This window comes from Thermobia domestica, chromosome 7 (assembly GCF_964235325.1).
Source record: "Thermobia domestica chromosome 7, izTheDome1.hap1.1, whole genome shotgun sequence".
In the NCBI taxonomy this organism is placed as follows: Eukaryota; Metazoa; Arthropoda; class Insecta; order Zygentoma; family Lepismatidae; genus Thermobia; species Thermobia domestica.
The window spans coordinates 186,812,534-186,838,338 of record NC_137460.1 but is presented as its reverse complement, the minus strand read 5'-3'; the positions used below and the strand labels follow the sequence as shown (position 1 = coordinate 186,838,338).

Sequence of the window (25,805 nt, the reverse complement as noted above, 5' to 3'; positions counted from 1 at the left end):
TTATAAATCACCACTTGTAGTGAGAACGTCACACTTTAATTGAATCGCTCAATTCCAAAACGTGTCTTGTCCACTTTTTTGGAATGTGTTTTCATTGTATAATTTGTTAATAGCTAATTTAAGATAATTTATCGCATTTAATGTGTTCAGATATTTATTTTACAGTCTGCAAAAGTTACGGTGCTTATTTTTAGGTGTAGAAATTAAGATGGTGAAAAAAAAAAAAAAAAAAAAAAAACCTACCCCGAAACATTTGTAGAGTGGACAAGACAAATTTTGGAATTAAGTAACTCAATTCAGCACCCCATAATTATAAATCTATTTTCAAAAGATAAGTGCCCTTAACTGCTAACTGTTACACTTTTTATCTGTTTTTAATATTGTAGATATTCCAAGATAGTGGCGTATTCTAAGAGGGTCCTTGTAACGTGGTCCACTTCTCAAAACAAAAGACATGGTGAAAGCAATGAGAGATTCAGTTGTAGTGTTAACAGATTATCCACATTGGTTCGTTTAGTGATTTTCTGTATATTATATACAAAATTGTACTAAAATGAAATACAGGAGCACGGTGGTTTAGTATTGAGAGTGCTTACCTCTTGTACGTGAGGTTCCTTGTTTGATTCCTGGCCAGATAAGTTATTGGTGGAAAACATCGAGTCCGTGGGTTTTCTCAGGGTACTCCCGTTTCCTCCCACATTCTCATTCCACCACTTCTTCCATCATCATTTACTCACCTTAATCATCGTCTTCCTTAGGCTAAAGGGCATAATCGTGGGACGCCTGTAAATTCGGAGTAAAAAAAAAGTTATTATTCTTATAAGAATAATTAATTTTATTTTAGTTGATAAAAGTAATTAATATCGTTATTCTTCTCTGTCCAAATTACCTTTTTTGTGTTATCCGTATTGGTGCCTTCATAGATCATCATATAAATACAAAATTTCTACTAGAATAAGTAATGTAAATTTGGAGTAAGGGAGTTCTTATGTTTCTAGTAGTAATTTATTTATTTTTTCTTGATGAAATTTGCAATAGTATTATCGCCATTCTCTTTCTAAATTGTCTTTTTCAGTGTTGAGCTTTCTTGTTGGTCTTAATGTAATATACCTCAAAGACATCACTTTATAATTAAAGATAAGGCCTGTTGCAAGACCTTAGTATCCTTAATTAGTGTGTATAGTTTGTTTTGTAGGTGCTTAAATAATCGAGAAGTGGCTTGTATCGCCTCGAGATTCTCTTAAGTACTCTGTCAATCTAGTACAGCAGACTTCCGAATAGTTTTCTTGAGGAAGGCAAGGCGTTGCATTGGTAACATTGCCAAGGCATTGGAAGTGGGCGTCTGCTACGATTCTCCTACGTGTCGTGTGCAAAATACAAGTTGTGACAGGATAAAAGCAGTGTTCTGCTCCTTGTTCATTGTTTCGTCAGTGTGTAACGAACCTCAATACAGTACGCTTGCCGCTGTTTCTGATTATAACTGTACAGTACAGTACAATACTGTATTGTTAAAGTGTTCTTGCGGTATGCTTAATGTTCATAAACAAAGAGTTCATAGAACTCCGGCCTGTCCGGCCTTTTTGTTATCCAGCCTGCCCTTCCGCCACATTAGGCCAGATACTCGTGAGTCTACTGTATTAATATTCCTTTTCGCCATAACTATTTACGAATCTTGGCGTGAGCAAAATATTTGATAAATGCCGCTTAATGACTGACCTGCATAGGAAAAAGGTCAGTAAAGTTCTTTATTATCGTTAAGAAATAATTGTTCAAAATGTAAAATAATACCTTGAAGTGCTCCATAGAAAGAAAATCGAGAGAAGTATTAAAATGTATTTTATGATATTTATGAGATGAGATGAAAAGAAATATAATATTAATTTGTGTTGATAAAGAATCGGCCTATGGCAGTGATGCAAGAAGTATTCCAAATGAACGAGTTGAGTGAATAGTTTATATAAACAAACGATGTTCTTTTCATATTCTGAAAGTACGGGAGACTTTCAAACTATATGGATGCAGTATTGTAACTAGAAGTAATAGATTGATTAGTTTCGGATTCTGTAGACAGATAAATCTATGTCAAAATTTGCTATCACTTAACTTACTACTTATACGAAGATTTAAGATTAAAACCAGAAGCGATAGACTATGGCTAGTTGCGGTTTCAATACAGAGATTAGAGATGGGTGCTACCTACCGTTTCCCTTGGGTGCTGGCTCCTGAAGAACTCCCTAAGAAAACAGCTGATAACAATTCTGGTCCAGGCTCATACTCTGTTTGGGCGCTGATTGATAATATTGAGATATGAGAAGTGATTTGGCATGAGCCACGCTAGTGCTTTTGAGACTCAGGTTGTGTTATACTTACTTTTGCGTATGCACACGCATACGTATACGCAACTGGCAAGTCGTCTGCTCGCAGGAATTCACACACACATGAATGAAGACGATGATATTTACTTAGGTAAATTCCTATTTATTGAGTATGAATATATGTGGGTGCGAAACGGAATAAAATATATATATATGCATTAACAACACACAAAATTCTCACTTTACAGAGCTAAGTGCTCAAACGGAAGAAATTGCACTGCGGCAATAGAATAAGCGAAATGGAGAATAAAACTCTTAACATGCATGGTAAATGTAGATATGCGCACAATATATACGAACACTAGAAACATAGCCCTTGTTTAAATATCACTTGCACTATAAATTGACTCTTTGCACTGAGTCAAGACTTTCATGTAATAATGACAAGGGGGAAAGGGGAAATGCTGGAAAAACGCTGGTCAACGAAGTATCTTGACTCCAAAAGGACGCTACATATCCCGAAGGTATCTGTTTGTCCTTTTGCTTCACATCCTATATATTAATGTAGCACCACAAAGTTCTTCATACTCTGACTTCTTGCTATCACTTCTTCTTATAACGAACTCTTTATGCTAACTCCCCGCTTCTACTGAACCTTGGGAACAACCCGTTTTCGACACTTAGGGTTGACAATGCACTCTATCAAATAATAAAAAAAAAAGTTAATGTTTTCTGCATTCATACGCAGTGCCAATGGGTCGATGTTATAATAGAAAACACTGGCAACATTTTATTTGGTCCCGTGAGAAAGAAGTTTGGAAATAATAGTTTAAAAAAGTGTAGCAGTCTAAATCGATAAATTCTTTCCATGGTTATAGGATTTTTATGCACTACTGTTATACATAAAACAGTTCAGTGAAAAGGAGCGAACGATGGTAATTGTGTGTATGAGTCATTTCATCTACGACTCTTGCAGGACGTGAACACTTGTTCTCACGGCAAGAAGGATGACGTAATATGAGTGCGTGAGAACACGACAAACACAATATCATTCCCACACAATATCAACTTCGTATCCAAAAATATTCCCAATCTTAATAAATGTTGTTAAGAAAAAAGTATATGCAGAACAGTCATGGTGACGAAGACTATAAGTTGGAAACTATTTTAGAGAAAGAAAAAATAAGTTTGCTGCGACGAAACACACTGTCTAGACGATAAGAGTTGCATTGAAAAACAACAAGTTCTTTGTTCCACCGTGAGAAACGATAAGAACGGCCAAAGAACACCTGCATAAACAGAAAGAATTGAAGTTCTCACTAGAAGGAAAAATAGCTGTTCGTTTCTATGAATAAAATAATAATTTCGTTGCATGAATAAAAGTTAAAAAGAAATACACTGGTCGTCCAAAAACATAGTTTTGTGGCCGGGCAGACGGTCACGTGGGTTTCAACCTATTCCTGGCACATTAAATTTTTATTTAAAAAAATAAATAATAATTTCTTGATACCTATTACCGCGTTTGCTCTATAGAGATAAATATTGAAATTGAAAGTGAATTTCTACTTCTTTCGGTTGCAATAAAGGAATTAAGAGCTGAATTGGTTACAATAAAGGGATTAGAGTCGAGATTTAACCTATCTTCGGAATACTAAATTTACACCAGAAGACTGTTTCTTGCTATTTATTAGGCCTACCACTTTGATTTTGTGGGAATCAGCATTGAAACCGAAAGTTTCATTGAATTTCAACCATTTCGTGTTTCAGTAGACTGATAAGGGCGAAAAAACAGGTCTGTCTTTGAGATGATAAAGCCGTATCATAAAACAGTTTCTCCATCTCCCTTACATTTTTTGCTTTATGTCTGTCGTCATTGACACCGAAACTGGTAAATCTATACACTTTTAGTTTCAATAGAGGAATAAGACGGAAATTGAAACTCCTCTTGAAACGTTGAGTTTATACCAGAAATAAATTTCTCAATGTTTCTTATCGTTCTTGCTTTGATACCTGTTGACAGGCAGGCGAATGGACAGACATAGTCGTTTTATAGCACTTCCCATACTTATGCCTAGCACAATTAGGGGGTGTAAAAGCAGATACTATTGTTTATATTATTATGATAAATGAAAGGAATAACCCCGTGTACTCGTGCATTTATTTCTTTTTTGTATATCAAATATTGTTCTGATAGATCATACGAGAATTTTCCACTGATAGGGAAGGTCAATTAGAGTTTACGTTGTTTCATGAGTTATTATAGGTTCAAGAATTACGTTCGTATGAGCTAAGTGCGTTAAGAATAGATGCTGATACTAAAATAAGTTCTTGTGTTATATGAAAAGAATTGAAGTTGTAGTCTTGAGTATATTAGTGGAACCTAATTGATTAGATTTGCTAGTATAAAGCTCATATTACTGCCCCCCTCCGTAATGATATTACTCTCGCTTTCCGAGGTTTAGCAGATTTCAGCTCAATTGTTGCTCGGTCCAACAGCAACATAGTAGTAGGCCCCGACGTATATTGAGCCGAGTCAGCAAAAATTTTTGTGACGTCATAGGTCAAAGGTCAATGACCTTGGCCCGGGGTCAATGACCTAGGGGTACCTAGGACCACCCCTCTAAATTTTGGCAGGGGTACCTTGGCCCACCCCCTAAATTTTGGCAGGGGTACATAGGACCACCCCCCTTAAATTTTGGAAATTGCCAAATTTAAAAATTGGGTGTGGTAGCCTAGGACCATAGTATGTACCTCTATCAGTATTGGGTGTCTATGTCGTTCCCTTTTATGGGTAAAAAATTGCCAAAAATTTAAATTTCGGGGGTTTTTGACCTAATTTATCCCCTTGGATGAGGTATTATTACCCTATATAGTTATATGGGCGTATACAGGGGTCCATTACCTTTCATAAGACATGGGTATATTAATGCACCCCTTGAAAAATTTGGGAGGGGGTACGTTGGCCCACCCCTTAAATTTTGGAAATTGCCCAATTTAAACATTGGGTATTATAGTACCGGACCCTAATATGTATCATGATAAATTTGGGTGGTCCACCTCGTTCCCTTCTAGGGGTACAAAATTGCCAAAACTATAAACGTAAGCAATACGTTGTACCACGTGTTTGGTTTTTGACCTAATTTATCTCCTTGGATGAGGTCCTATTACCTTATATAGTTATATGGGCGTATACAAGGGTTCATTTCCTTTCATAAGACATAGGTATATTAATGCACCCCCCCGGGAGGGGTACCTTGGCCCACCCCTTAAATTTTGGAAATTGCCAAATCTAAAAATTGGGTGTGGTAGCCTAGGACCATAGTATGTACCTCTATCAGTATTGGGGGTCTATGTCGTTCCCTTTCATGTGTAAAAAAATTGCCAAAAATTCAAATTTCGGGGGTTTTTGACCTAATTTATCCCCTTTGATGAGGTGTTATTACCTTATATGGTTATATGGGCGTATACAGGGGTCCATTCCCTTTTATAACATATGGGTATATTAATGCACCCCTTGAAAAATTTGGGAGGGGTACCTTGGCCCACCCCTTAAATTTTGAAAATTGCCCATTTTCAACATTGGGTATTATAGTACAGGACTCTAATATGTATCATGATAAATTTGGGTGCTCCACCTCGTTTCCTTCTAGGGGTACAAAATTGCCAAAATATAAACGTAAGCAATACGTTATACCACGTGTTTGGTTTTTGGTCGATTTTATCCCCTTTGATGATGTGTTATTATTCTATATAGTTATATGGTCATGTATAGGGGGTCCATTACCTTTCATAAGATATGGGTATATTTGTGCACTCCTTTAAAAATTTGGGAGGGGTACTTTGGCCCACCCCTTAAATTTTGGAAATTGCCCAATTTAAAACATTTGGTATTATAGTACCGGACCCTAACATGTATTATGATAAATTTGGGTGGTCCACCTCGTTCCCTTTTAGGGGTACAAAATTGTCAAAATATAAACGTAAGCAATACGTTGTACCACGTGTTTGGTCTTTTGGCCCAATTTATCCTCTTGGATGAGGTTCTATTACCTTATATCTTTATATGGTTATGTATAGGGGTCTATTCCCTATCATAAGACATAGGTACATTTGTGCACTCCTTTAAAAATTTGGGAGGGGTACTTTGGCCCACCCCTTAAATTTTAGAAATTGCTCATTTTATATATTTGGTATTATAGTACTGGACCCTAACATGTATTATGATAAATTTGGGTGGTCCACCTCGTTCCCTTTTAGGGTACAAAATTGCCAAAATATAAACGTAAGCAATACGTTGTACCACGTGTTTGGTTTTGACCTAAGTTATCCCCTTGGATGAGGTCCTATTACCTTATATGGTTATGTATAGGGGTTTATGCCCTATCATAAGACATAGGTACATTTGTGCACTCCTTTTAAAATTTGTGAGGGGTACCTTGGCCCACCCCTTAAATTTTAGAAATTGCTCATTTTATATATTTGGTATTATAGTACTGGACCCTAACATGTATTATGATAAATTTGGGTGGTTCACCTCGTTCCTTTTAGGGCTACGAAATTGCCAAATTTTAGTACAACCACGTGTTTGTTTTTGGCTCAATTTATCCCATTGGATGAGGTCCTATTACCTTATATGATTATATGGTTATGTATATTGGTCCATTCCCTATTATAAGACATGGGTATATTGATGCACCCTTAAAAAATTTGGGAGGGGTACCTTGGCCCACCTCTTTATTTTGGAAATTGCCCAATTTAAACATTTGGTATAATAGTATAAGACCCTAATATATATATATATATATATATTACTATAAATTTGGGTGGTCCACCTTGTTACCTTTCATGAGTAAAAAAAAAATGCCAAAATATAAAGATAAGCAATATGTTGTATCACGTGTTTGGTTTTTGGCCCAATTTATCCCGTTTGATGCGGTCTTATTACCGTATATGTTTATATGGTCATGTATATAGGTTCATTTCATATTATAAGACATGAGTACATTGATGCACCCCCGGGAGGGGTATCTTGACTCATCCACTCAGTTTTAGAAATTGTTTAATATAACCATTTGGTATCTTCGTACAGGTCTTCAATATGTACCACTATAAATTTGGATGGTCCACATCGTTCCCTTTCATGGATAAAGAACTACCAAAAATCAAATTTCGGAGGTTATTGACTCCTATTTAATACGTTATATGGTTTATTATCTCTATATGTTTATGTTTTCTTTTAAATTTGGGAATTATAAAATAACATAATTTGGTAAACGTTTTCTAGGACCCATTGGTGTTCCTCTTATGGCCAAATATTCAAAATTTAAAGGTTATTAACCGGCTTTATTATTAAATGAGTACAGGATTTATTACTTTTTTCATAAGACACAGGTGTATTTGTGTACCAATCTTAAATTTTGGGAGGGGTACATTTCTTATTGTCATATCAATAATTGGTAATTGTTCTTTGGGTAAATCATTGTGATCACGTGATCAGTTATTGACCTATGATGGGATTAGGAGTCCAGGGCATTGGTACATTTAAACTTTGTAGGATAATTTGAGAATGCGTCATTGGTATTGATTATTACAGCCAAATATAAACGTAAGCAATACGATGTACCACGTGATTGATCTTGACGAGGTAGTGTACAGGGATACATAGCTAACCTTATTGAATCTTATGACTCATAGTCTTAAGGGAATACATGCTACAACACTGGCAAAGTTATTGTTGATGCAATTTGATTGGTTGATCACTATCTTTCGTGCAATCTGATTGGCTGATCACTATCTTTCGTGCAATCTGATTGGTTGCTGATTTTCAAATTTTTGCTGCATTCAGTTTTAAGTTTTGTTTAACATTTAAAAATCTTGGTTTCGTTCAACATTTTGGACTCACTGATAAATATGATCAAAACCGTTTATTTGTTAATCGAATAGTTAAAAACCGGATAAAGTTTGACGGTTAACCGTGAAACGTAAAATTTTTTTTAGTTTGAAATTTTTTGTTTGAATTTTTTGTTTCAGAATTTTGTTTGAAATTTGTTTCAAAATTGTTTGTTTGAAAATTTTTTTATTTGAAATTTTTTGTTGCAAAATTTTGTTTGAAATTTTTTTTGTTTCAGAATTTTGTTTGAAAATATTTTGTTTAAAATTTTTTTGTTTTTAAATTTTTGTTTCAATTTTTTTGTTTAAAATTTTTTCGTTTGAAATTTTTCGTTTCCAAAATTTTTTTCTGTTTCAAGATTTTTGTTTGAAAAAATTTTTCGTTTCCAAATTTTGTTTCAAATTTTTTGTTTGAAAATTTTTGTTTGAAAATTTTTTTGTTTGAAATTTTTTTGTTGCAAAATTTTCTTTAAAATTTTTTTGTTCGAAATTTTTGTTTTGAAATTTTTTGTTTTTCCAAAATTTTTTTTGTTTCGAAAGTTTTGTTTGAAATTTTTGTTTCAAAGTTTGGTTTGACATTTTTTAAAAGTTTGTGCACTCAGAACTAAAACCTCTGGCAACATTGTGGTGCAATAGTACACGTCAGAACATAGGGTTGTACTTGAAATGAAAAAACACAATTCATTGAAATGGATCATTTTATTACACTCCACATACATCCATACCAGATATATGATCTGGATATTGTCGATACAATGTATTTTGAACTTCTTGCACTAGTTTGTCTTTAGCATATAATTTTAATTCCAATTGAAGTCTTTTAAGGTCTAATGCAATATCAATTGGTGGAAACTCAATGTCCATTTGATCACAAATAAACTGTTTATCAATACAGGTATGCACCCACGAACGATGTTGACAACCATCACAATATCTAGATACATGTTGTACAATATGCATAACACATTTTTCAAAATAGTACTTTTTCAGGAATATACTAGTTTTGTTACACACTTCCACTGCATGTTTCACACACTGAAATACGCTGATGAATTTGTTCCATTCCGTTTGTGTTAGATACACCATGTTGCGAGGGACATGGAATGTACTCTTTTTACGTAACAGCACCATCTTCTCTTCGAGGACCACTTCATGATTTGAGCCTAATGATTTGACTATGGTCACATTTAGCTCATCATGAAAATAATCGTTCATTTGGTCGATTCGTGAACATAATATTTGCCATTCTTCACAGGTCAGTTGTACACCAAATTGTTCTGCTTTGCCCAATCGAATTACTGGTTCAAATGTTCTAGCACTGATACCAATCATCACATGTTTTGTTTGAAATATATTTATTGGATAATAGCTTGCGAAGATGAACTCTTTATCGTTAGAAGTACACATCTTTCCTCCTGAAAAGCACTTGCTCAAATGATTTCACGGTATTGGTTGATTTATAGAACTACGGCTGACGTCATGTGCTGACGATTGAATTCATGGTTTCATCACAGTCGCTGACGTCATGCTGACCAACCACATTCATACAACTACGGCTGATGTGCTGACGTTTGAATTCATGATTTCATCACAATTGCTGACGAATCTGGCTGTGTACTAAATTCAAATTGATGACTTCGACCCAAGAGTCTTTTATAACATAAAGATACAGATCCAGTATTTAAGAAACGCAGCACTTCTTCTTGTTTTGATGCTTCCATGGGTAAAGATCTTGCTGGTAAAATTATATTCTTATCATTTTCAAGCTTCACTACGATTCTTAATCCAAACTTTGTAGGGATCATTTGGCTAGCTAAGATTCTATAAGGTACATTCTGTTGTAAATCAGTAATCTTGGTAAATGATTTCATCACATCACGTGTGTTTAGAAACTGCAGACAAGTAGCCATGATGACGTTATCATGAATACTAACTCGAACGATGATGAAAAACTGATGACGTTGCATTATCATGTTCTGACGTGTACTATTGCACCACAATGTTGCCAGAGGTTTTAGTTCTGAGTGCACAAACTTTTAAAAAATGTCAAACCAAACTTTGAAACAAAAATTTCAAACAAAACTTTCGAAACAAAAAAAATTTTGGAAAAACAAAAAATTTCAAAACAAAAAATTTCGAACAAAAAAATTTTAAACAAAATTTTGCAACAAAAAAATTTCAAGCAAAAAAATTTTCAAACAAAAATTTTCAAACAAAAAATTTGAAACAAAATTTGGAAACGAAAAATTTTTTCAAACAAAAATCTTGAAACAGAAAAAAAATTTTGGAAACGAAAAATTTCAAACGAAAAAATTTTAAACAAAGAAAATTGAAACAAAAATTTACAAACAAAAAAAATTTAAACAAAATATTTTCAAACAAAATTCTGAAACAAAAAAATTTCAAACAAAATTTTGCAACAAAAAATTTCAAACAAAAAAATTTTCAAACGAAAAATATCAAACAAAAAAATGTCAAACCAAAGTTTCAAACTTTTTAAATGTTAAAATAAAACTGAATGCAGCAAAGATTTGAAAATCAGCAACCAATCAGATTGCACGAAAGATAGTGATCAGCCAATCAGATTGCACGAAAGATAGTGATCAACCAATCAAATTGCATCAACAATAACTTTGCCAGTGTTGTAGCATGTATTCCCTTAAGACTATGAGTCATAAGATTCAATAAGGTTAGCTATGTATCCCTGTACACTACCTCGTCAAGGTCAATCACGTGGTACATCGTATTGCTTACGTTTATATTTGGCTGTAATAATCAATACCAATGACGCATTCTCAAATTATCCTACAAAGTTTAAATGTACCAATGTCCTGGACTCCTAATCCCATCATAGGTCAAAAACTGATCACGTGATCACAATGATTTACCCAAAGAACAATTACCAATTATTGATATGACAATAAGAAATGTACCCCTCCCAAAATTTAAGATTGGTACACAAATACACCTGTGTCTTATGAAAAAAGTAATAAATCCTGTACTCATTTAATAATAAAGCCGGTTAATAACCTTTAAATTTTGAATATTTGGCCATAAGAGGAACACCAATGGGTCCTAGAAAACGTTTACCAAATTATGTTATTTTATAATTCCCAAATTTAAAAGAAAACATAAACATATAGAGATAATAAACCATATAACGTATTAAATAGGAGTCAATAACCTCCGAAATTTGATTTTTGGTAGTTCTTTATCCATGAAAGGGAACGATGTGGACCATCCAAATTTATAGTGGTACATATTGAAGACCTGTACGAAGATACCAAATGGTTATATTAAACAATTTCTAAAACTGAGTGGATGAGTCAAGATACCCCTCCCGGGGGTGCATCAATGTACTCATGTCTTATAATATGAAATGAACCTATATACATGACCATATAAACATATACGGTAATAAGACCGCATCAAACGGGATAAATTGGGCCAAAAACCAAACACGTGATACAACATATTGCTTATCTTTATATTTTGGCATTTTTTTTTTTACTCATGAAAGGTAACAAGGTGGACCACCCAAATTTATAGTAATATATATATATATATATATTAGGGTCTTATACTATTATACCAAATGTTTAAATTGGGCAATTTCCAAAATAAAGAGGTGGGCCAAGGTACCCCTCCCAAATTTTTAAAGGGTGCATCAATATACCCATGTCTTATAATAGGGAATGGACCAATATACATAATCATATAATCATATAAGGTAATAGGACCTCATCCAATGGGATAAATTGAGCCAAAAACAAACACGTGGTTGTACTAAAATTTGGCAATTTCGTAGCCCTAAAAGGAACGAGGTGAACCACCCAAATTTATCATAATACATGTTAGGGTCCAGTACTATAATACCAAATATATAAAATGAGCAATTTCTAAAATTTAAGGGGTGGGCCAAGGTACCCCTCACAAATTTTAAAAGGAGTGCACAAATGTACCTATGTCTTATGATAGGGAATAAACCCCTATACATAACCATATAAGGTAATAGGACCTCATCCAAGGGGATAACTTAGGTCAAAACCAAACACGTGGTACAACGTATTGCTTACGTTTATATTTTGGCAATTTTGTACCCTAAAAGGGAACGAGGTGGACCACCCAAATTTATCATAATACATGTTAGGGTCCAGTACTATAATACCAAATATATAAAATGAGCAATTTCTAAAATTTAAGGGGTGGGCCAAAGTACCCCCTCCCAAATTTTTAAAGGAGTGCACAAATGTACCTATGTCTTATGATAGGGAATAGACCCCTATACATAACCATATAAAGATATAAGGTAATAGAACCTCATCCAAGAGGATAAATTGGGCCAAAAGACCAAACACGTGGTACAACGTATTGCTTACGTTTATATTTTGACAATTTTGTACCCCTAAAAGGGAACGAGGTGGACCACCCAAATTTATCATAATACATGTTAGGGTCCGGTACTATAATACCAAATGTTTTAAATTGGGCAATTTCCAAAATTTAAGGGGTGGGCCAAAGTACCCCTCCCAAATTTTTTAAAGGAGTGCACAAATATACCCATATCTTATGAAAGGTAATGGACCCCTATACATGACCATATAACTATATAGAATAATAACACATCATCAAAGGGGATAAAATCGACCAAAAACCAAACACGTGGTATAACGTATTGCTTACGTTTATATTTTGGCAATTTTGTACCCCTAGAAGGAAACGAGGTGGAGCACCCAAATTTATCATGATACATATTAGAGTCCTGTACTATAATACCCAATGTTGAAAATGGGCAATTTTTAAAATTTAAGGGGTGGGCCAAGGTACCCCTCCCAAATTTTTCAAGGGGTGCATTAATATACCCATATGTTATAAAAGGGAATGGACCCCTGTATACGCCCATATAACCATATAAGGTAATAACACCTCATCAAAGGGGATAAATTAGGTCAAAAACCCCCGAAATTTGAATTTTTGGCAATTTTTTTACACATGAAAGGGAACGACATAGACCCCCAATACTGATAGAGGTACATACTATGGTCCTAGGCTACCACACCCAATTTTTAGATTTGGCAATTTCCAAAATTTAAGGGGTGGGCCAAGGTACCCCTCCCGGGGGGGTGCATTAATATACCTATGTCTTATGAAAGGAAATGAACCCTTGTATACGCCCATATAACTATATAAGGTAATAGGACCTCATCCAAGGAGATAAATTAGGTCAAAAACCAAACACGTGGTACAACGTATTGCTTACGTTTATAGTTTTGGCAATTTTGTACCCCTAGAAGGGAACGAGGTGGACCACCCAAATTTATCATGATACATATTAGGGTCCGGTACTATAATACCCAATGTTTAAATTGGGCAATTTCCAAAATTTAAGGGGTGGGCCAACGTACCCCCTCCCAAATTTTTCAAGGGGTGCATTAATATACCCATGTCTTATGAAAGGTAATGGACCCCTGTATACGCCCATATAACTATATAGGGTAATAATACCTCATCCAAGGGGATAAATTAGGTCAAAAACCCCCGAAATTTAAATTTTTGGCAATTTTTTACCCATAAAAGGGAACGACATAGACACCCAATACTGATAGAGGTACATACTATGGTCCTAGGCTACCACACCCAATTTTTAAATTTGGCAATTTCCAAAATTTAAGGGGGGTGGTCCTATGTACCCCTGCCAAAATTTAGGGGGTGGGCCAAGGTACCCCTGCCAAAATTTAGAGGGGTGGTCCTAGGTACCCCTAGGTCATTGACCCCGGGCCAAGGTCATTGACCTTTGACCTATGACGTCACAAAAATTTTTGCTGACTCGGCTCAATATACGTCGGGGCCTACTACTAACATAAACTTTTAACAAATTGATTCTCAGATTGCATACCTTAAAAAGTCGTATTTTGTAAACAATTTTGCAGTTATTTTATTATTATTATTATTATTATTATTATTATTATTATTATTATTATTATTATTATTATTATTATTATTATTATTATTCCTTCTGGCCCATATCAGCAATCTATGCAGACAGTTATAAAACATTGCAATAAACTCCTTAAATTTCAAAATTCCAAATTGTTGGTTAGTAGTATGCACACCATCTGATAAAAAATGAAGGTATATTTCATTTTCTTTAAAAAAAAAAAACTGAACTGATGAATTATTATAGGGCACAAATACTTGCTAACTTTCGTTCTGTCTTGTTATATGTAGCAGCGTGTGATTTACGAAATGAATCTTGGCAGATATTGTGTTGATTCTCTTTTTAAACTGTATCTTTTCGTAGCAATTGATTGATAGTTCCATGATCATATCAGCATTGACTTCGTATGGTGAAAACAGAGAAAATACGTTGAAAGACTTGCTGAGGTGTTACCCGACAATGACTTTTAAGGATAAAGATGGAAAGGAGAAACTAGATGTGATGAATCGCTACTCCATTATGACTCTTGGAAAATCTTCGCCACGTACGAAAGAAGAGCAACTGTAAGTGTTCCATGCATGTCACGATTGTTTTCTTAGCTGTGTGTGCCTATGTAGATCGTGATATTCTGTTTATTTCTCTCTCCATTCATACATAACATGCATACGAGGGTGGATTGGAAAGTTCGTGGCCTGACCTACGAAATTAGAAAATATTTGGATAAGTTTGTTTTATTTTCCCACGTAATTCCCCTCGACCGAGATACATTTACGCCACCTTTCCGATAACGCTTCTATACCACTATTTAAAAAAAAAAAAATGATTTCTCAAGTCCTGCAAAATATCCCAGTACAGCACTTTTCATCTCTGCATCCGAAGAAAATCATTTACCTTTCAAAAACTTTATCAGGTTTCTAAACAAGTGAAAGTCCAAGGGGGTCAGATCAAGAGAATAGAGCGGGCGCGACACAATGACTACCAACGGATATTGCTACGCAACTAATGTATACAAACATAAAATAATTGCTTCCTTCTTTGTCGGGCCACAAATTTTCCAATCCACCCTCGTATCAGCATTTTTTCTTAAACGGTATCGCATTGCAGTTTACTATACAAAACAAATCATAAAAATGCGATGCAGACTGAAAATTGAATCGCAAAACACGATGCATTATTTATTACCGAAGTGAGCTATTTTGACAACAAAACCAGTATATTGTTTCCTTCATGACAGAACGGTTCTCTTCCGATATCATATATAGTTACAGTTAAAAGATAAACCTTCGAAAACCCAAAGCTCCTTTTTACAGTCTTCCAGCTTCTCAGTAATATAAACCAATCAATCCACAACAGACTGACTATAAAGATACAACACATAGTGCACTTCAGCATTCTATTAATCTGGAAATATAATTGACTTTCCGTTGTTTTGTAGCATTGAACCAGAAATACTGATAAGTTCTCTTGTTTTCCATTGAAAATGGAAAAATAAACGTAGTGTTCGGTTCGGAACGTACGAAGATAAATGGGAGAACGAAACTGGATATGAATAGCATTTGATTACAGTATGACTTAGCAAATGAACATTTCTGTGAAATTAAGTATGCTTTTATCATAAAATTGAAGGTTCACTTTCTAGACTGCATAAATCAAATTCTCAGTTTCTTGGGTGAATTAAGAATTCAGCACTCAATAGAGAGCTCCATTTGGACACATTTAAAACTAATTACAACATATATATATATATATATATATATATATATATATATATATATATATATATATATAAACACACTAGAACAAGTCTTTAATTATTTTAAAGGGAAATTCTAAATACCAAATTTCATGTTTCTAACCTTAATGGATTTCAAAATATGCCCACCTTATTATAACAGCTGTAGTCCCACCCTTTTTTCTTCTTTTTGAGTAGAAATAATAATTAAAAAAAAAAAAAAAAAAAACAGTGCAAGACGTGTATAATTATTTTAAATAGGAAGTCCATACCAATTTCATGTTTCTAGCCTTCAGATTCATGGATTTTATTATAATAATTACCACCTCTATTTTCCTCCTTTCCTCGTCAAATTTCCGAAAATCTTTTCTTAGTGGTGCCTTACATACAAATTCTAGGTAGTGTTCAAATTCGAAATGTGTAGCGTAAGTGGTTTGGCCTGGACGTTGATCGCTTTTCCTTGTCGTACTTGTTTGTGATATATAAAATTTATTTTTATTATTTCATGCTTACGTAATACAAGAAAATACATAATAATAATTTCCTACACTACCAAACCCTGCGATACAAAATTTAGAAAGTGCTAAATAGCTATGCACATTTAAATACTTAAATACATTAAAATACTTACTCTCGTCAGATATCAAGAAACCGTTTCTATCGTTATTTGACATTCTTTAGTCGTAATCGATCGCATATTATACAATCTAATTTTGCTTTCGTTCTCCTTTACCATCTTCCGATTAAAGTTTATCGTTATAATATTCATCGTCTCTATTTTTTGTTTGTATCAAGTGCAATAGTGATGAATTTTCGTGATGTTTAGGCCCATATGTTAAATTTTGAGGTTTTTATCATCTAGGTGGCAAACTGTTAGGTTTTTTTTTTTTTATTATTATTATTATTTATTGTAGTTCGGTTTACGTAACTGCCTGAAATCTGGAATGTTCATTAGTTCTGAAATCATCGAGGATGTAAGTGTTTACAATATTTAGCGGTTATTTGTTTATCGTCTAGTCGAATTAATTTTATTGTATGTAGTGTTGCAACCTAAAAATTTTATTGAGCGGGGTAATTAATTTGAAGTGGTAAAATAATGTTATATGTATGTTGAAGTATAAATGCCTAATGAATGTAAATGTGATATTGAAGAAAGTGTATAATGTTGAAATACTTTGCTAAAGGTGAATAAAGGGTCTTGTTATCTAAACCGAACGTTTTTTTTTGCTGCCATATTTTCATAAATTCGACCATTATAAAACGTAAATTCGAAATGTAAAGTAACGTAATAACTTGAACGTAAAGCATAAATTTGGAATATACCGCCCTATGTTGAACACCATCCTTAAGCTTGTAATGTGGTTAACTTACATATATGTATATTAACGTCTTACATAGTTATACTAATTGCATGTTGCATGTAAATAAGGCAGATTATCGTAACCCTAAGCTACCATCAAGTTTATCCTTAAGTCCATAAACCTGAAATCTTCCCATACAGCTGTGTCTCCGTTACCCTGTCATATATAAACCTTCGGATCCAAATAGTGTTTTTCCACCTCAGTGATTGTGATCTTAGTGCGAAGGCGACTAACAACTTCCGTAACCTCATACTGCTTATATTTCGACATTGATAACATAATCTCCATGATGAAACTTCTGGTTCCTTTAAATCGTCCTAATATGACTGCGAGGAAGTGAGTGTACAATAACATATAATATGACGATAAATTAAGAGATATTGTGCTAACCAAGTAGCAAACGAAGTAATGGAATAAGTCATTTCGTTAAATCAAAGCCAATGACGGAAATTTTGTCGTTTTAAATTTACGAATGAATAAAAATATATAGATCAATAAGTATATAAACTGAATTTGTGATAATTGCAAATATGTAGATATCGTTTCATGTGTATATCTGAATAGATGCGAATTACGTGCATGGACGTTAAAAGGGGTGCATTACGGACACGTGAAACAGAATGTGATCTGAAACGACGAGAAAAGACTCACTTGACAATTTTTTTTAAAAACCCTATTAATATAGGAGATACAATTTGATGTGACTAATGTTTAATCTATAATTAAATTTTTTCATCCCTTTTAACATTAAATCTATATTGACATAATTTAACATTTCATGTATAATGATATAACTATATAAATCTATATTGACATAATTTAACATTTCATGTATAATGATATAACTATATGCACACTTATTCGTATGTGATTAATATTTTGTTACCAAACTGTAGTTAGTCGACAGTTTCCTTCCAAGCACATATTACATACTCACCTGTACCAATACATTGTCATGTATGTTTGTGCATGTGAATGAGTGATAACTTTAGCTTTAAGTGATAATCTCTAATGTTGGTCTAGAATAATATTATTTCCTATGTATGTATGTGGCTACAACATGTGTGTATTGATTCATGACCGAGATCATGAAGGATAGTTAATTCTAAATTAATCCAAATCGGCTCTGAATGGCAAGCCGAAACAACAGAATGAGCTGGGATAACGACATTCTTTTCAAAAATTTCAAGAACTCCGATTTGTGGAAAACATGTGTATCGCTCGGAATTTTTTGTCTTGGCTAACTCATACATGTGTTCGACCTCCATCATGTATAATCAGTTACTAGATAAAATTTATTTGATGCTGTGGAATAACAGACAACTGATTAAATTAATACTTCTTATCATCTGAACTGGGTCAGGGTACCCCAACTTGTGTAGTTAACCTGGATCCAGGTCGGAGTAGTATGAGGGAACATGTCTCTCATCAGGAACAATTCAGAATTGATTCTCGAATAATAAAATCCGGATATGAATCACCTTTTAATAGTTATTTAAACTTTTCTTACTATATTTCCATAATTATCTAGTATTTCTTCATTTCTAATTTCTGTTTTCTCTTCCTCTTTCCTCTTCTTCTATATTAACCATAGACTATCCAACGTCCCTTCTCTGCAGCGTTTCCTCCTGGTCTCGCCCGACCTCTAACATAATATCTTTCTGAAGAAAACTTTCCAACCCTTTTTCTACCCTTTTATATTCTTCTTTCTTCTTGTTTTTCTTCCACCTCCTTCTCGACTTTCATATATCTTTCGGTCTTTTCTACTTTTAAATAAAACTGAAGAGAAGTCGTGAATGGAAGTTGTCCCTATGGACACGGTCAATAAATTCAGTTAATTTTCTCTTCGGAAATCCGATATTAAATAACTAATAATGAGACATACGTAGAAAAGCAAAAATAAAAGTTTAATTTAGTTTATTTACTATAGTATCAAATCGAAATTCAAGTTGGCGACAACCTAGATGGGGTCATCACTAAGGCCGGGATTTTTATGTAAAAACATTTTTTTTTCAAAGACGTACATGCCCAAAACAAAGTTTATTATCCCAATTAAGAGTCTGCAAGTGTAAATTACAAATTTTATTTCACATAAAAATACATATTTTCTGAAAAAAGTTATGTAAATAAATATTTTGAACATTTCTGTTATACACATTTTTAATAACTTTCCGTTATTTTAATCTAAATTTCACAGCGATTTTTTCCTTCTTTCTTAAGAAATTAACATAGGGAAAAGAATAAGCTACATAAATCATATTTACAACCAATTTTCCACCTGTAGAAACAGCGTCTCATAAATTCTGCTTATCAGCGCTGGGGTAACTTGTGCCAGACAATGAGCTTCTAAAGGAGCGCTTTGTTCTTTGAAGCCAAACCGGAGGGGAGGACGAGTGACCGTAGGTGAAGGGAAGTAATCGTAGGCACAGCACTGATAGCCTTTAAAGAACTTTCAGTTACGAATCACGTGACAATTGCCTGGCTGTTCGATGAATCTTTGCACATTTTTGTGGCTGAATGGTGTGAAATACGACAATGTTTTGCCTTTTCTGACTGATGGTGCTCCTTATATGAGGAAAGCTGGTAAAACTCTTCCCATATGTTATCTTAACATGATTCACGTGACATGTGTCCTACATCAATTGTGTGAAAAAAAATCCGAACCTTTTATCCTAAAGTAGACAAGTTAGTGTCAAATGGGAAAACTAGAGTTGAGCTTTTCAAAGAAATAAATCCCGATCTTTCACTTCCTACAACACCCATAATCACGCGGTGGAATACCTGGCTTAATGCAGTACTATATTATGCGGATCATTTTGAAGCATTTGTATCTGTAGTAACTTAACTAAACCCAGACGATAGTTCATCCTTTTAGTAAGGGGCAATAGCTTGAAATGTGACTTGGCTTTCATATCTCCCAATTTCGGTTTCTTGACTCACTCTATAAAGAAACTAGAAACTACGGGCGATTTATTGAGTACATCGGGTAAAGGAGTAGAGTGTGCTGAAAGAAAGCTGAATGTTCTTTCTGCTTCGAAAACTGAAGTCGTAAGAAAAGAATTTAAGGATTAGATTGAGAAAAACATAGGCTATAAAACCCTATATATAATATATGAAGTGTGGGAAGATCAAAACACAAGTGAAATTGTTGGTATGAATATTCGTGAATATACCCCTTTTCAAATACGTTAGGTTAACATCGTGTGATGTAGAACGTTCCTTTTCTCAATATAAGGCATTATTCCGTGACAATAGGCATGGCTTTACGATGGACAATTTGGAAAAGACGTTAGATATACACTGCAATGTCCATGGAATTTCGACATCTGATGAATAGGAGCTATTGGTGAGTACCAGTATTTATTTTTGTATGTTAGGCGTTTTCCCATAATTTTCCTTGTTATTTTTTGTTAATTTTTTTTTAATTTTTAGCACATAAAAAATAAATATTTTAAGTTTTTTAGCACATAAAAATCCGGGCCATAGTCATCACTTTATCTTTTCCCCAATCACGACGACGTCATTTTACAGTTTTAAATGGCGACCGAATAACATGAATGGTTACCATGGAAACGGTTGTTTCCCTGGTAACGGATCTGAAATTATTTGCTGAATAAGAGAGTCGAGTTGGAGTACATTTTGAGTTGGTAATAGGAATGTGAAAAGTAAAAGAAGTTCTATTATTGAGTAAATGGTTATTGTCGCTGGCTGTTCAGTTGTTTTTGCTTTCCTTATGGAGTAAAAAAGGAGAGGGGATAAATACTAAATTTTAAAAATGTTTGAAGCTGGTCAATGATGGAGTGAATGGGAGTCCCTTCCTCGTGAATAGTATTTGATATATATATATATATATATATATATATATATATATATGTCTTGCTAGTTATAAGTATTTAGCAATATTTATATATATATTTGTGTTTGACATATGGCAACAAACACGCTACCTCACGAAGAACGCGTTCGCCTGTTAACCCTTAAATTCACTTGGCATTTTTCCTACGTAATTACACTTAGTGGGTCAAAATGACCCGGTGATCTTTTTGATGTTTAATCTTTAGGAAATTGGAGATTTTGTTTCGGAAATGATGTTTGCTATATCCCTAGTTTCTCACATGGCCCTAATGTGCTTGAAGTTTGTACAAGGGCTTATGTGTACAAGAACTTATTTGTACAAGGGCATATGTGTATCTGTTCACAGGTTTACTATTGTAATCAAAGAAGTTGGAATTTTTGTTTCAGAATTGATGTTTTCTTCATCGCTATTTTCTCACACGGTTGTAATGTGCTTGAAGTTTGTACAAGGGCTTATGTGTACAAAAAACTTATTTGTACAAGAGCATATGTGAACCTGTTCACAGGTTTACTATTGTAATCAAAGAAGTTGGAATTTTTATTCAGAATTTATGTTTGCTTCATCTCTATTTTCTGACACGGTCGTAATGTGCTTGAAGGTCGTACAAGGGATTATGTGTACAAGGAAATGTCTACTTGTTAATATGCATGCCATTGTAGTAAAAATACACTATTGATTGCAATTCAGAATAATATTTCATTATTCATATCGTAATATGTTGTACAAAGGTGAATTTTAAGGCTATTAGAAATTATTAGCAACAAGTAATAACGTACTTTCACTACAAAAGTACTCTACATTCTCACTCTACGCACATTCTTCACACAAAGACACGGTATGAACTGTGCAGATGAATCTTTGATATTTGTAGCAGACAGTAGACGTTTTCTTATCCGCTGACGTAGGACAAACTGAGCATCGCTTCCTTTTCTTTGAAATTCCGGCACGGTCTTCTTGTGGTCCTCGTGTTATACCACATCTTCTCAAAGCATCCACTACAGTCCTCTTCAAGTCAGGAATCAGCACACGCCTTTCCATCTGAGGTTCCAATATGTCATGCAAAGCTCTTTCAGGAATTTTATGCGGCGGTCAGTAGCATTTCCTTCGTAGTCAGGATTGCAAGCTATGTACGTTATATATGCGTTATTTCCTCCGACATCTAGCATGTTGAAAAACAAGGTAATAGGCCACCGCCTGGTTTGCCTCTTTGTTGTGTATGTGCGTACCAATTTGTTCATAGTATCGACACCACCTTCGGTTTTGTTATAAAATGTTATTATCTCTGACTTTTTTTGGCACTTTCAGAATCTATTGAAGCATCTCCATGCATAGAAGATAATAAAATAACAGCTTTTAATTTTCTCATTACAAAACTGACCATTGTCGCTTGTGGAATGAAAACAAATTCAGACGAATAAATTTGTCGATTTTTAGCTGGTAGCATAATTGTAGTCACTTCCCTCCTGTGTTTCCTATTTGTTCCAACTAAAGTAATCTTATTACGTAACAACTCTTTAGCAAGAGATAAACTTGTGAAATAATTGTCTGTTGTAATATTTCTCCCAGGAAAGTTCTTCAAAGATTCAGATAGCTTTAGAACAACATATTGTGATAGGTTAGTTTGTTTTTGCTGCCCAGGTTTGCGACCTGTGTACACCATTCGAATGTATGCATAACCAGATTTAGCAGAACACATCCAGAATATTTTGATTCCGTATTTTCCTGACTTTTGGGACATATACTGAATAAAACTACATCGACCTCTGTATCGCAGCAACTGTTCATCAATGGTTAGATAAATGTCTGGAATCATAGCTTCAGAGCAATTCTTCATGAACATATCCCATACGAAACTTATGGCAGCAAGGCGGTCAGTTTTTAGCCTAGAATCCCGTGTACGCTTGTCATCAAATCTCATTACTCGTAGTATATTCAAGAATCTGTTTACCGACATGGTAGCTCGATAAAGTGGATTTGCATACATGTCAAGAAACAATTCTTTTATCGGTACATCCCAATTTATTTCTAGGCCAGCAAGAAGAAGTAATCAAAGAAAAGCAGTAAGTTCCACCATATCAACTTCTTTCCACGTAGTTCTTTTTTCTCGAGCAATGCGTTTGTCTTCTAGATTTGTACACAGTCTAATTTCTTCCAACAAATCTCGTGAAAAGAACATATCAAACGCAGCTTTAGGTGAAGTGAGATGAATGTTTTTGACAGGTCCAGGATTATTTCTTACAACATTATGTACAAGGGTTTGACTTGAAGTACGGGGATTCGTGTTCCAAATAGTACTTCTTTAGAAATATATCGACCGCTTATATCATGACTACAAGAGGGCACATCATGGGCACATCGTTAATAGTTTCACTTTCACTGTCGTCCGTAGATTCACTTTCATTATAGGAATCCTCTTCATTACTCTCGGGAATAACAGTTACTCTTCCTGCCTGTAGCTGTCCAGTATCTTCCGTGTCACTATCGTCATCCTCACTTGGATCTAACAAAATTTCATCTCTTATAGCCTCATCTGAAATTCCGCTCATTTTCGCAGTCTAAATTTCACCTTACAAATAGACGCACTAATACACAAGCTGACAACAATTTTCAATAAATCAAATTCACAGAAAAATATTTTCTTCTTTTTCTTCTTTTTTTCTTCTTCTTCTTCGTCTCTTCATTTCCGCATTTTTGACCTTATGTTGCCTTAGAGAATACAAGTGTTCGAAAGTGAAATATATTACTGAAAATAAAGCAAACTAAATTACGGGTCAATTTGACCCACCAAATGTAATTACGGAGCAAAGAGAGAAATCAGTTCCCCCCCCCCCCCATATTTGGTGATACTAAAAAACTAAATATCAGGTATAGTAGACAAAAGATGAATATGAGATGTCACAAAGACTGGTTTTATAAAAACAACATTGACTCGTTTAGAAAAACAAAAGAAACAGGTACCGGGTCAATTTGACCCACCAAGTGTATCTAAAGGTTAATAATACAGGTGTTGCGGAAAATGAAGAAAGTGATGAATGAAGGATTTGATAGAATGATGCAGAAAATGGATAATACATGTGATCAAATTACTTCTCTTACAGACAAAATGTCTGATGCCTCAGAGAATTGTAAACCTGAAGAAGTAACTTGTGGAAAGAATACAGTTAATGGGGATATTTCCGCTGTTACCGATGATGAGACAATAAAGGAAAAAGAACGGGGAGAGGTTGAAACCTAACCCGAGAAAGTTGACAATGATTTTGAAAAGATTGAATATAAAGTTTGTGAAGATGAAGTAGATGTTCAATACCAGATAGGGATTGAAGCCCCAGATGAAAATTTAGGTAATTTACAGAACGAAACGAAATTGGAGGCGATGACTGATGATAGTTGTGAGATTAGGACTTTTTCAAATAGTTACACATCCACAACAGCGGTAGACGAAGAAAATAAAGTCTGAATAGAAAGAGAAAATCGAGAGTTAGCTGATGCAAGAGATATGGGAAATTATTATCCCATGCAACAGCTAGTCGCTACACAACATTTAAATTATGACAGTACAGAGGAAAAACGTGTTTTGTACTCTGTTATAAGCTAACTACAAGTTGTATACTATGGAATAACGTTACAAAATCACGATAGCTTTGCATTACGAATGAATTTACTTATTAGAATGGGCTAAAAGAGATGAGTAGTTAAGAGACCAACAATACACTGTCCTTAAATACATTAATACACACATACATGCTACATTACATACGAACTAAAACTACACATACTAAAAATACTACACATACTACACGTACACAAATTAACTACTACGTGTCTGGAGCAAAATAAATCACTGACATCACCATATTTTCAACCGGCTCTTATTCTATAAAGGAAGGAAGGGAAATGGTATCATATCAAAACTAGTAAAGGAGGAAAGGTCCCTTTCCTACAGGGAAAAGAACCTTTATGAAATTATTCAACCCGAAGCTGTGGTCAACTTAAGAGTAAAATAGGAGTCCCTTTGAGAATTTACACTGACAGTGAAAATTAACTCAACTACAAAAGAACCTTCTTATACCGCCATGTTAAAAAAAATCACATAGACTACATATATAAACTGTATTGGACAGGCTTATGGTAACCTAACAGGGATTTTAGGGGTGAAGGAATATTCTAAACGTTTTTGACGCACCAAATCTTAGTTTGCAGTTCACACAAAATCCGAAAATCAAATCACTTGACACCTGTCATTGCAATCAAATATGGCAATCCTGATACTTAACTTGGAAATCCATATTTCACTGATTCTAGTCTTGTTTTCAGATAGGATTCTAATATTTTGGGACTCTAACTTGCTTTCAAGGCGTTTATTTATTAATTAGTACGTTGTTACCTGGTTTCTGGTGGGTTTTCCCTGTCAGATATCCATTTTTTACGAAGCAGTTGCAGTCGGTCTCATCATCTTGCACACAAAGAACAAGGTAAAGGCGCGCTAGAATACTAAGCCGGAATATAGTTCCCAATCAGAGCAAAGGAATTTTCGCGGCGGAAAATATAAAGCAAATAAAAAATGGTAAAAATTGGATCAAACCGGATTTTAGCAGAATATGGGCATCTCAGAGGGATGAATGGGGTCTAAATTATTTTACCACATATTGGATTGATGGACAAATTCAGAAAATTCTACCCAATTAGTGACCTACTATTTATATTGAAATAAAAA

The 25,805-nt window shown here is 34.3% G+C and overlaps 1 protein-coding gene across 1 annotated transcript in view; it reads left to right on the top strand.

The window, feature by feature from the left end:
• The window catches only part of Su(P) (prostaglandin E synthase Su(P)), a 65,053-nt gene that overhangs the window by 8,957 nt on the left and 30,291 nt on the right, over window positions 1–25,805 (top strand). Inside the window, exon 3 of the mRNA XM_081765681.1 lies at window positions 14,506–14,705. Coding sequence (XP_081621807.1) covers window positions 14,506–14,705 — 200 coding nt within the window. The remainder of the gene's footprint in view (window positions 1–14,505; window positions 14,706–25,805) is intronic.